Raw genomic sequence first — 13,636 nt, forward strand, 5'->3', positions numbered from 1 at the left:
TTCAAAGGTCTTATTCTGATAACAACTAAAGTGAGGATTCCCAGACTAGAAATGAGGGGATCTAATGGTCACCCTTTCATCACTAAAGTTGGATACATTATTCTTCCTCTCGAAACCTCCCAATGAATAAAATATGAGAAAGACCTCAGCACCCTGCAAAGTGGCGAGGCTGGGGTATCTTCTCTAAGTCTCAGGGGGTCAGAGTTCATTAGAATTGTGTCTTCATAGTTCCCTGTGTTAGTAGCAAGGATTGTGCTAGTGAATTACTGAGCCTCACCCATCTCAAGCCCAGCCTTCTCCTCACAGGGAGTAGAATTTCTTCCCACATGATGGCTGTGCCCTTCACTCCTGGTCCCTGACCTGCATCTTGCTCAGTTTGCTTCCTAAATCGGTACCTTGGCCAGCACCACTCTAACCCATGTGGCGCCTTTTGTGTGAATTCTGAAGTGGGGCCCCTTACTCAGGAGACTTTACTGCCATCTGCTGGACATTTGTTGTAAATATACAAGTCTGCAGTGACGGCGGTGTGATGGGCCCCACTAGGTCACCTGCACACCCACATGGGGTGGCCCCGTTTGGGTAACCTGCCCTGCTTGCCCCACGGTGATTTTGAGGTAGGACATCACAAAATGCCATTATGTCTAAACTGGTCACACTTGGGTTCTCTGCAGGAGACAGAAGGCTATGCAGGTGGATGCCACAGTGTTCACCTGCATCAGCATGCTGGCCCGAGCCATGGGGCCAGGCATCCAACAGGACATCAAGGAGCTGCTGGAGCCCATGCTGGCGGTGGGCCTGAGGTAGGTGTCAGGAACCTGAGCTGTCCCTGTCTCAGTTAGTATGAGGCTCGAGCCACACTCCTGGGTCTGTGTGGAAAGAAAGAGCCATGGCTGTTGGCATATAACATTGACTAGGTAGGATAGCTCACACTTAATACAGAGGCTGATTTCAAATCCATGTTTCATCACTAGCTTGCTTGGTGATTGTAACTAAATTATTTAACTTCTCTGAGCCTCAGCTTTCTAGTCTGAAAAGTGGGTACAATAACAATTCCTATTGTCTGGATTTGTCCTGGGGATTCAGTAGAAGAGTTCACAAAGTGCTGTGTGTTTAAGAAGCGCTCTGGTAATGTTCGCAGTTGTCATTTATATTATTATGGGCAAATTACTTAAGCTCCCTACACTTTCGTTCTCTTCATCTATAAAATAAGGATGATGCTGTCAATCTGCTTCCCAGGTAACTTACTGAGACTTGGTTTTAGTGGCTAAATTATAGTAAACAGGTTTGCTCAATATAAAATCATAGATTGTTTTGAAATCCGGAATCAGACCAAGAGATTTTAGGATATATATTCAATTTTATAGTATTCTTTCTGCTGTAAAAACCAAGCAGAGATGGGACCCAGTCCCTGTTCTGGAGAGAAAGGGCTGTTTCTTCTCCAGAACAGACCAGATGTCACATGCCCTTGTCGTGACTGGTTTCCCACCCTTCAGCCCTGCCCTCACAGCTGTGCTCTACGACCTGAGCCGTCAGATTCCACAGCTGAAAAAGGACATCCAAGACGGGCTCCTGAAGATGCTGTCCCTGGTCCTTATGCACAAACCCCTCCGGCACCCCGGCATGCCCAAGGGCCTGGCCCATCAGCTGGCTTCCCCTGGTCTCACGACCCTCCCTGAGGCCAGTGATGTGGGCAGCATCACCCTTGCTCTCCGAACTCTCGGCAGTTTTGAATTTGAAGGTAAGAAAAGGTGGTGACTCTTGCCAAGAAAGTCAGTGACACTGGGAACCTGGAGAACAGACTGAGGGTGCCTAGAATCCCTGGCTCTGGCTTGGGTCCTGGAGACAGGGTGGCTGATTCTGCAGCAGCTCATCCTTCCTATATTCTTTCTGTATATTGTTAATTCCTATCTTTGTTTCTTTGTCTCATACAAAGACAGGAAAAGTGGGTAGGGGGTACAGATATTTTGAAGAATAGTATGCATTAATCCAAAGAACTAATGCTACAGAGGTGGACTCTGCACTTTCTTACCTCCCTGTAGCTGAGATGGTGTTTAATGCTTTAAAATGTATAAGCAGGGATTGGGGTGTTTTTGTTACTATGGCTGTATGATTTCCAAGAGTACTGTACTATGCAGTTCAGTTTGGAATTCCAAGCTGCAGAAAAACCCACGTTAACACCCTAGGGAGATATATTTCAGGAGAGAAAAATGCACACGTAGATGAAATTTAAGATCACGTAGGTGGTACTGGTCAAGACTGCAGAGAAACAGCAAGTATAAGAAGTCTAGATGTGCTGTCTGAGTACTTACGGCATCCATGATTTCCCGTTTCAGTTCCTCCAGTTACACTGATTAACACTCAGGATAATTTATTTCTAATGAATAGCAAGGAGTTATATTTAAACTCAGCCTACATCAAACTCTCTTTTTGATGTTTGAATCTGGAAACTAAAATAGACAAGGTAAATTTGATCAAAAATGGTTTTTCTCTCTGGGAATATGAAAAACAGTGTCAGAATAAAACAAAATAATTCATTTTTTGAAGGAAATAAAAGATTAGGATGGAAGCCTGGGAATATGAAAAACTGTCAGAATATAACAAAATAGTTCATTTTTTGAAGGAAATAAAAGATTAGGATGGAAGCAGGAAGGAACTGTCTTTTGTACGTCTCCCAGTTCCTTCTCCATCTGCCTTTCTGCCCATTGGAATCCCATTTGTTACCTTTTTAAGAGAAGAGTTCTGGATCAGTATCTTGCTGATCAACATCTTGCTGAAAATTAAATTAGTAGCCACTAAGTGGAAATTGAAGCCAGTGAGTCATAGAGCTGCTGTCCAAAGCAGCGGTGTTCATTCTGTCTTCTCTCTGCCCTTGTATCCAGGCCACTCTCTGACCCAGTTTGTCCGCCACTGTGCGGATCACTTCCTGAACAGCGAGCACAAGGAGATCCGTATGGAGGCCGCCCGCACCTGCTCCCGCCTGCTCACACCCTCTGTCCACCTCATCAGTGGCCACGCTCATGTGGTCAGCCAGACTGCAGTGCAAGTGGTGGCAGATGTGCTCAGCAAACTGCTCGTGGTTGGGATAACCGATCCTGGTAAATTGTGAGATGCAGGCAGTCTAGGGAAGTGTAGGTGCCAGGTGCAGTTAGAAGTAGCCAGCTTCCTTGCATGGTCCTTCTGGAATCCTTCGGCCTCAACAAACTGATGTCCAGCTCTTCTTCTGGCAAGGCGTTAGGTTTGGCCATGCCAGCCTATTGTGTAAGATAATCAGCCTTAAATTCTGTCATCTTTGTCCTTTCAGTAGAGAAAGAAAATGACAAGTTCGGTGAGACAAGGGTGTCTGGAGTCCCCCTCTAGGATGATGGCAGTGGAGGCAGATGTGGGAAGGGACTGGAGGGATGAAAGAGTAGAAGCACTGAAAGGCTCACTTGCTCTTGCAGACCCCGACATCCGCTACTGTGTCTTGGCGTCCCTGGACGAGCGCTTTGATGCACACCTGGCCCAGGCGGAGAACCTGCAGGCCCTGTTCGTGGCTCTGAATGACCAGGTGTTTGAGATCCGGGAGCTGGCCATCTGCACTGTGGGCCGGCTCAGCAGCATGAACCCAGCCTTCGTCATGCCCTTCCTACGCAAGATGCTCATCCAGGTGAGGGTGTGATGGCCACCCCTTGGGGTGGTGGGGAGGGCACGCTCCTGTGAGCACACGCTCCTGTGAGCACTGTATGGGGAAAGAGAGGAGGAAGAGGGAGAAGGGTTGAGACGCCTGGTAGAAGCCACATTTGGTGCCAAGAGTCCACATGTTTTCCCGGCTTGATAATTGTGGTTCAAGTGCTTATCACCTCATAGGCCTCTTGTCGGTGTGACTCCAGGAGACCTCCTAGGCCCAGGCTGACCTCTCATGCAGCTCTTCCTTTTTCCTGGCAAGTCATCAGCAAATCCACTTCTGGCTCCTCTTTTCTGCATCTGCTGCAGAGGGTGTCAATTGGCCCAGTGCCTCCCTATCCTTCCCCTCCTAATTCTCCCACTGCTGCCAGGCCCGCCACAGAGGCCGAGCACAGGAGAGGTCCCAGCTCTGTTTCTCATTATCACTGCCCCTGCTCTGTGGTCCCTGGCTCCCTGGCTATCTTTGCTCAATAATGCCAGATGCCAAGCTCAGCTGACTGGACTAGAGCCTCAGGTTGACCTTGCTGCTTGAGCTCCTGAAACTTATCCCCTGGTTTTTGTCTTCATCTACCTAAGTAAGTTCTCTGGCCACATTGTGAGCAATGCTTGGGGTACAGTCCTGCCTGCCTTGTGTTACTTCCACCCACCTCTCTGGGTCTCAGCGTGGCTTACTCGGTCATTTCCCTTCCCTTCACTCCATCCTGTCCCTACCTCACCCTCAGCTTTGTGACCCTCCCCATGGTTTCTTTTGAAGTAAATAAACGCTTCTTAACAAATAAAGCACTTAAACATAGAAAATTATAAATATATGTAACTTTTATCCTAAAGAAATATCATTTATTCACAGTTTATCGTAATTAAAGTAACAGTGAATAAAGTCATCAGTGAACAAATAAATATTATATTTATATTGTCACTTTTGCTTTTAGCTTAATGGTTTATTTCTTAACTGCTGGCCTGTGTTAGGGGTGCCTATCATTTTAAGTCTTCTTGAAATAAGTAAAGTTTGGGGAAGGAAAAGAAATCATTGTTGAGCCTGGCAGCTCAAACTGTACTAAGTAAGCTTGATAAGGATATAATTCCTAATGAGAATATCAGTATGTTCATTCAGACAACAGATGTTTTGAGCACCTGCTATGTTCCAAGTACTGCTGGGTGCTGGAAGCACGTCAGTGAAGCAGCCAGGGGTAGCCTGTGTCGTCGAGAAGTTTACAGTAAGCTGTCAGGCCTTCTCATTTTTATGATACTGGAAAATGTGAAGCATCATTAAATGAATTTACTCTGTACTGAACTCAGCCCTTGAAATACCAGAATTTTATTTCATTTCATTTTTTCTGTTTTATCAGAAGGCTCAAATCTGGGAACACTTTATTAGCAAAAGGAATGAATAAAACAAGGGCTGCTTGGGAAAAAATTTTAAATAATTTTTCTTGGTTTTAAACTTTGATAGAAGTTTCCCCATGCTGAATTCTACATTTTCATGCCTTGGTAAGGGACCACACCCAAGTGTGCTGTGGTCTCTTCTTGGCGTCTTGATCATCAGGGACGGCACTGGGTATTCTTATTACCCACTGCCCTTGCTCAGCGATGCTCTTTGGCTCTGGAGTAAATTGAGGACTCTCTGATTTGGCACCACGCTGTCCCAGAGAATTGTGCATTCCTCCCTGGAGCCGTTTCCTCCCAGACAGCCATCTCTTCTTGCAGTTACAGGTCTGTCCTTAGTATCCCTCTCCATCCCTTCTCACTGCTATCTGTTGTGACCTACTCACAACAGGCTAGGGGCGTCCAGGAAATTGGGATTAGTAAAGCAATAATCTAAGACGAAACATTAACTTGGGGACTCCTCCTCTGGGTAGCTGAGTTAACATGAGCTTTGTTTCTCCCTTTTCGCATTGTGCAGAGGTTTCCTTCTGGCAACTTCAGCTCTCCAGAAGTTTGTCTATATTAAGTTGTTTGTGTCCCCAGGAGCATAACATGCTGATTTGCTGGTGTTTTCAGCAGGTTGGTTAGATCACACATGTTATCTCTGTTCATTAAGATTCAAGGGGATCCTGTTGGTATGATCCCTGTTTAGGTTTATCTAGAGGTGCCCAGAAGCATTGCTAAGTTTCAGTATTTTTTTCAACATCATCGGTCTTCGATTCCATTGTTATCATTTATAGCTACTCTGAGTGATTTGCTGACTGGAATCTGCAAAGATTTTTTTTTTGCAGAGAGCCCTTGCATCAGTCTTTATTTTTGCAAAACCCTGTTGACAGTGAGCCCTGTGTTTTGTCAGTCTCCTATGACTATCTACACTGTTAAATGCTATGTTTCACTGAGGACCAAGGGCCCGTGGAGCACTATGACGGAAGGGCTGGTTTCAAGCAGTTTTTCCACTTGTCGCTGCTATCTCCAGGACTGTTCTATGAGCGGCAGAGATGGCCTTGCTTGTGGAGTATCCCCAGTTCTGGTTCCTTCCTCTAGTCCCCGCCTCATTCTCCCTTCAGACACACAGCAGCTGTTGAGTTTCCTCTGCCATAGAGAGCCTTTCTTACCTACAGATTCTCACAGAGCTGGAGCACAGCGGCATTGGAAGAATCAAGGAGCAGAGTGCCCGCATGCTGGGCCACCTGGTCTCCAACGCCCCGCGGCTCATCCGCCCCTACATGGAGCCTATTCTGAAGGTAATCTGCAGCAGACAGAGACAGGTACTATCTCTCCAGGCTGTCTTGGGACAAAGGGAGTGTTTCGTTGTTCACTGGTACACTGAACAAAGTAGATCATTTCTTTGGTCCCACACTCAGGGACAAGAGCCGCATCAAGCACCTGCAGCTCTAGATACCAAGAATTTCACCAGTTGCAGGAAAGTGCTCTCCTCCTGATGTAGTGTTTCAAGCACATCATCAATTATCAAATGTTCTTGGAGAGGAGAAAACAGCAGCATAAAGAAGCTCCCCCAAAGTGAAGAAATAAGTGAGCTTTAAAATGTGAGGCAGTGGGACTTCCCTGGTGGTCCAGTGGCCAAGACTCTGCTCTCCCAGTCCAGGAGGTACAGGTTCGAGCCCTGGTCAGGGAACTAAGATCCCATATGCCGCAGGACACAGGCAAAAATATATACTCATCGGAGACAGCCTTCAAATCTGATATGTTGAGTCATGTGAAGCGTGTCACAACCTATGTGAATGTGGGTACATGGTCACACAGATGCAGTTTAGAAAAGGCATGGGAAACATTTGTGAATCATGGCACTTCCCAGCTCCCTCTTATATCAGACTTGTGTACAGTGTGGAGAAAGGAGAATTTACATTCCAGAGGAACCCTGGATTCATAAAGCAGGAGAAGTAATTTACCTGTGTCTGAGATGATCTCTGGGGTGAACTTTACTTACGTGAAAAGAAGTTTCCTAGTCAATTCTCACCAGGATTCATTTTCTTGTACCTTCTTTCCATAGGCTTTAATTTTGAAACTGAAAGATCCAGACCCTGATCCAAACCCAGGTGTGATCAATAATGTCTTGGCTACGATAGGAGAGTTGGCTCAGGTAAGGTGACAACTGTTTTTTCCCGTAGGATGGGAAGAATGTGATTATACCTCTGATGAGGTCAAAATACTTCTTAATGCCATAATTTCTAATGCTGTCTGCCACGTCCTTTTTCATTTTGTAGGTTAGTGGCCTTGAAATGAGGAAATGGGTTGATGAACTTTTTATTATCATTATGGACATGCTCCAAGACTCCTCTCTGTTGGCCAAAAGGCAGGTGAGTAGCACCACTTCCTCTTTGAACAGGACAGGCCCATGAGGCCAGGGACCTCTGTCACCTTAGTGTCCCCAAGCAATGGCTAGCACATAGTGGGTACTTGGAAACATTTGTTGACTTAGTGAAAAGAAAAAAGACTTGGAACCGAATTAGCTGTCATCCTGACCCAGAGTTGTTGTCAGTGTTAGAGCTGACCAGTGCCGTTTCCTCTAGACAAAAAAAAAAATTACAGATCACCCGTCAGAGCTCCAGCCTCCTAAAAGGAAAAAGAGTGCCTTGGCCTCTGGCTGTAGAGGCCAACAGAGCTCCAGCCCACCCTCCCCAGCCCTGGTTTCACTTTGGTCATTGAGATCATTAGGTGCCTAGACTAAAAATAAGACCAACCTTAATTTCCTTTTGGGTCAGACTTCTTCTATCAATCATCCATGGTGAGAAGGACTGTGTATTTCCTTTGAGAAAGGCAGGTCTGCTCTTTACCTTTGATCCAGTGACGGTTGTACTGATTTGTAGCCTTGTTTTTATATCCCAGCTCTCAGGATTTGTGTTTATGGTTAGTGTCTTCACTGGAAATTCTTTTCTTGTAATAGCCTTTAATTCTTTGTTATAACCATTTAACAAAGAGTACGAAGTATGTTTTCTTTTCTCTCTTACTGGCTGTATGAATCATGTGACCTTTTTCCTGTCCAGGTGGCTCTGTGGACCTTGGGGCAGTTGGTGGCCAGCACTGGCTACGTGGTAGAGCCCTACAGGAAGTACCCCACATTGCTGGAGGTGCTGCTGAACTTTCTGAAGACTGAGCAAAACCAGGGTACACGGCGGGAGGTAGGAAGCTTGTCAGACTTAGTCTTTACAGACTTGCTGGGAGAATGGAGAGAGAGTGGGAGATGTTTGCGGCATTAACACTCTCCAGCGGTGTTGATGAGACTTCCTCTCCCTTTCTGTTTTGTCCCTGTAGCTGGGAACGGGAGAGGAGTGTCCATGAGCACTGTTTTGTTGTAGTCAGGTGCTGTGATGAATGTTTTCCTTTTCCCCCACCCCTTTCCCACACAGGCTATCCGTGTGTTGGGGCTCCTAGGGGCATTGGATCCCTACAAGCACAAAGTGAACATTGGCATGATCGACCAGTCCCGGGACGCTTCTGCCGTCAGCCTGTCAGAGTCCAAGTCAAGTCAGGATTCTTGTAAGTTGAGGGGATCTGTGAGTGGCTTGCCAAGTGCTTGCCTCACAAAGCCCTCACTGGCTGTGTTTAGAAAGAGCCTGGTGCTGGATAACTATGAAATGATCCTTCACTTGTTCACTTGGTGACTTTTGAATGGAACGTCAGTAGTTTGCTCTTGAATCATAGGAAGGGCGCTGTGTCTAGTCTCCCTGTTTGCCTGGGTTCTTTGTTAAGGGTTAACAGACTATGTCTGTGCTCACTTTTTGTGCTGATGAGAAAGAGGTGAATTATCACCCCATCACATTTGTTCATCTGTCATTCTTTGTTAGTGCCTGTTTGATGTTTTCTCTTCCCATGGCACCCAAGGAGGAAGAGGGTAGAACTGATTGTCCCAATTTTAATTGATAGGGAAATCTGATACAAGGCTCAGAGGGCATAGAAAAGCAGGTAGCAATCCGAATCCAGGGTTCTTTTTCCATCAAGTGGTCTGGCCCTGGAGTTCTTTGCCTTTAGATAAATAGCCTGAGAGATTGGGTAGGGCCTGGGGATGCGGGCAAGTTTTCTAGACTTAACCCACTGTCTCCTTCAGGCAGACTTATCTGAAAGTAGGAAAGTTCAACAGTGGCTTCCCCATCCAGTTCAGCAAAATAAAATAAATAAAGTAAATAAACTAATTGTTTCTGAACTCTGTGGATGGGCCCCTTCTGCTTCCAGTGTGTTCTGTGTGTTAGAGAAGTGTGCCTGTGATGATGCCCTGTCAGACCCCCAGCTGTCAAGCGGAGCCTGAGCCATGTCCTCCAGGTGTTCCTCCACCCTCAGCACCGTGTCATCTGGTCTCTTGGATGTTCTGCTTCTCAGGGTCCTTATTCCCCCACCCTCCATACCCTCTCCACCCCCAGTCCTTGAGATCCTTGTTGTTCAGGTCAGGTAGCATTTGTTGCTAACTTGTCTGAATTCCCCAGGGGGACCAAGCAACTGCTGAACAGATGTTTACCTAATTTAATCCCCCTTACTTTCACTTGGGGGAGTAATTATTTTTATTGATGGTTTCAGCTACAAAGTTGTGAACTGGAATGATAAGAAGCTAAATTAAACACAGCAATTTAAAGCAAACCTATCATGTACTGTTTTAGGCTTTCATAGTTTAGATAACAGACAAGCCAAAAACTGTGTGTCCTTCATGGTGAGAGCCTATTCATTGGTTCCTAATATACCCTGTATTCCCAGTGCTGTTAGAATGTGGCAGGGAGAGAGACACGAATGCTAATGAGTGTCTGGAGGATTTTTGTTTGTTGTTAACCATGCTTTGTCCACAGTGAGAGTCGCGTGTAGCTCACGACCCTCATTGCTGTTTGGTCCTAGCTGACTACAGCACCAGCGAGATGCTGGTCAACATGGGGAACCTGCCTCTAGACGAGTTCTACCCGGCCGTGTCCATGGTGGCCCTGATGCGCATCTTCCGAGACCAGTCCCTCTCTCACCACCACACCATGGTTGTCCAGGCCATCACCTTCATCTTCAAGTCCCTGGGGCTCAAGTGCGTGCAGTTCCTGCCCCAGGTCATGCCCACATTCCTGAATGTCATTCGGGTTTGTGACGGGGCCATCCGGGAAGTAAGTGCCTAAACCCCTGACCCTTGCTCCTCCCTGCCCAGTGCCTGTGTGGAAGGTCCATCTGCGCCTTGGCTTCCTTATAATGGACTCTGCTTGCCATTAACTTCCCTGAGCTTCTGACACCTAGGTGTGCAGGATTCATCAGCTCAGCCCAGCTTCCTGTCATATCATTCAGAATGGCTAAAAGATGAGTGGCTGGTGGGACGGGACAGCATTGTTATTCTCAGTAATCTAGTGTTCAGTCCAGTAATCTGATGGAACATCCCACAGTGGATTTCTGATTTCTTCTTCATGACTAGATTTAAGTCACACACTTGTGTGAATACTCCAGAGGTGCAGTTACAATACTTCTTATTGGATCTGGTAATGTCAGTTTGTCCTGTTATTGTTGGTCCTAAGTTTGAGCATGTGGTAAGGTTGGTGTTTATCAGATCTCTCCATGTAAAGTTACCTGTTTGCCTCAGTCATCAGTAGCGTGTGGGGTAATAGCTTTGAGACTGTGTGACTGTCCTCTTCCCCAGCTACCTTTCACCCAGTGATTTCAGCCTCCATTGAGGATCCTTGCTGAAATCAGTTATCATGCTGTTTGTAAAGTAATGACTTTAGTTCTTTTATTCCTTCTGCTTCTAATAGCTGGCATTTTTCTGTAAAGAATAATTTTCCCCTTTCTCTTCCTCTTCCTCTCTCTTGGTCTTTTTCTTTCTCTAAACCATAGAGCCCGCACTGTGGTTCTGTGATTACCATACCTGTACCACTACCTACAGCAAACCTACTGAATATAGTTCAAGGTGGCTTTGCAGTTCCTACTGCTCTTAGAATATATTCCACAAGGGTATACAGTCAGAGTACTGCCTTTAAAAGATACTGGAAGTAATTATTTTTCCTTCTCTGATCATATGGTCAACTTGATGTACATTCAGAAAAGATAGTATGTTTTTTAGAAAATGTATTTTCTAGCTTTGCTCCTGAAGTGTACAAGTGCAGTTTATTTTTACCTAATCAACCTCATTGATTTCTTACTAATTCTAATAAGTTACCTGTATATTTTCCCAGGTTTTCACTAGATAATCATATAGTCTGCAGAAAATAAAAAGCAGTTTTGCCTTTTTTGTTTTAGTCATTAAAGCTGTTGTTACTTTTCTTCCTAGGACCTTCACTGTAGTGTTGAGTAGACTGTAATAGAGGAAACCTTTCATCTTGTTCCTGATGTAATGGGTCTGCAGTTAAAATTTCAGCAATAAACATAATGTTTGCTGTAGGTTTTTGATAGGTAGCTTTTTAAAGATATAAATATTCCCTTATGGTATTATTTGCTAAAGAGTATCTGTCATGAATAAGTATTAGCTTTATCAAATGCCTTTTTTTTTTTAATCTTGTGATAATCATTTGGTTTTTTTCTTTTAATATATTAATATGTTGAATTACACTGATACGTGTTTTAGTGCTAAAAATACCCTTGATATCTTGTGTCAAAATCATCTTGGTTATATTTTTTAATACATTGATTTTCTATCTAATATGTAATTTAGAATTTTTACATCTGTGTTCCTGAGAGGAATTGACCTATAATTTTTTTTTAACCACAGTTTCAAAGATTTGTTTAGCTTTTCTGTTTCTTTTTAAGACAATTTGAGTCACATTTTTCTAAGAAAAGTATTTGTTTTATCTGAATAGTAAAATCTATTGGTATGAAGTTGTTCACTATTTTATATTTTAATTTTTTGGTAGAGGTTTGTCATAGTATTTTTCAAAGAACCAATTTTTGCTTTTGTTTCTCTTCTTTTTAAAAAAGTTTAAAATTTACGTGTATTATTTTCTGGCTGCCCTGGATCTTAGTTTCAGCATGAGGGATCTAGTTGCAACATGGGAACTCTTAATTGTGTCATGTGGGATCTAGTTCCCTGACCAAGGATCGAACCTGCACCCCCTGTGTTGGGAGTCTTAGCCACTAGACCATCAGGAAAGTCCCATGTTTCTCTTCTCTCTTATATCTTTATTTCTATTTCATTAATCTGCTCTTTACTATTACTTTGCTTCTATTTTCTTATTTCTGCTTTAAAAAAGAATTATTAGATATTAGCTTCTTTATGGTTGATCTTTCTCCTTGTCTAAATGTAATCTGTTAAGGCTGTACATTTAACTCCAAGTTAAATTAGAAGTGTATATTTTAATTTGCAAATTAAATGTAGCTGCTGCATTCAAAAACTTTATTGAGGTGAAATTTACATGCCATAAAAATATATCCTTCTTATGTCCTTCTTGCATGTAAAATCCAATGATTTTTAGTGTATTTGCAGAGTTGCAACATCACTAAAATCTACTTTTAGAAAATTCTCATAACCCCAGAGAGAAACCTCCTGCCCGTTTGCAGTCATTTTCCATTCCTATCCCAACCCTAGGCAACCATTTACCTACTTTCTGCCTCTGTAGATTTGCCTTTTCTGGACATATGCATAGAATTAGAAGCATACACAGTTTTTTGTGTTTGGCTTCTTTCACTTTTGAGATTGATCTGTGTTGTTCAGGTTGTTCATTCCTTTTTTATTGCTGAATAATAATGTATTTTCATTACTGTTCAGAAGTAAGTATTTTCTAATCTTTGTTATGACTTCTTTCATCATCGAGTTAGTTAGAAGTGGGTATTTTAATTTGCAAATGTAGGATTTTAAATCTCTTTCTTGGATAGCAGTTTCTAACTCAATTGCTTTGGGTTTATGATTCTTTGATGTGTGCTGAAACTGCCTTAATCATCTAATGCTTGATTGTTTTCAGCAAACATTTCCTCTGCACTTGGGAATAGGGTGTATTTGCTAATGTTAGGCACAAGATTTTACGTATGTTATTAGATTTGAACTTGTATTTGAATCTTTTATATCATTATTAATATTTGTTTGCTTAATCTATCAAGTACTGAGAGAAGTGAAATAAAAATTCTCTTTTACAAGGATAGATTTATAAATTTCTCATAGTGTAGTTAATTTGGGGATTATATCATTAGGTGCATACACATTTTAAATCATCATATCTTCCTGGTGAGCTGAATCTTTTATCATTTTACAGACCCTTTTTGTCTTTGATAATACCTTGAGATTTGTTTTGACTAATGTTAATTTAGTTATACCAGCTTTTTTTGGAGATGCGTGTCTTTTCTTATCTTTTTACTTTTGACTGTCTTGTGACTTTTTGCTTCAGGTTGGTATTTCATAATAATATATATAATAATATGGCTAGATTAACTTTTAATCTATTTGAAAATCTTTGTCTTTCAAGTAGTGCATTTCAGTCCAGTTACATTTATTGTGATTGCTGATAAATTTAGGTTGATACCCACCATCTTACACAGGGCGTTATTTTTGTCCTACCTTGTGTATTTTCTTTCTTTTCTTTTTAGGGCTTGATTGAGCTTTCATTTTCTTATCTCTTGCCCTCTATTTTGTAATGGAATGTTTTAACCATAAACG

At 43.1% G+C, this 13,636-nt stretch overlaps 1 protein-coding gene across 1 annotated transcript in view; it reads left to right on the forward strand.

Annotated features, from left to right (window-relative positions):
* MTOR (mechanistic target of rapamycin kinase) overlaps window positions 1–13,636 on the forward strand; it is a 123,723-nt gene that overhangs the window by 15,380 nt on the left and 94,707 nt on the right. The window contains exons 10-19 of the mRNA XM_061382738.1: window positions 672–800; window positions 1,494–1,738; window positions 2,880–3,095; window positions 3,441–3,646; window positions 6,207–6,329; window positions 7,097–7,186; window positions 7,311–7,403; window positions 8,091–8,225; window positions 8,454–8,583; window positions 9,925–10,175. Of these exons, the coding sequence (XP_061238722.1) occupies window positions 672–800; window positions 1,494–1,738; window positions 2,880–3,095; window positions 3,441–3,646; window positions 6,207–6,329; window positions 7,097–7,186; window positions 7,311–7,403; window positions 8,091–8,225; window positions 8,454–8,583; window positions 9,925–10,175 (1,618 nt within the window). The remainder of the gene's footprint in view (window positions 1–671; window positions 801–1,493; window positions 1,739–2,879; window positions 3,096–3,440; window positions 3,647–6,206; window positions 6,330–7,096; window positions 7,187–7,310; window positions 7,404–8,090; window positions 8,226–8,453; window positions 8,584–9,924; window positions 10,176–13,636) is intronic.

Source organism: Bos javanicus, chromosome 16, assembly GCF_032452875.1.
Source record: "Bos javanicus breed banteng chromosome 16, ARS-OSU_banteng_1.0, whole genome shotgun sequence".
In the NCBI taxonomy this organism is placed as follows: Eukaryota; Metazoa; Chordata; class Mammalia; order Artiodactyla; family Bovidae; genus Bos; species Bos javanicus.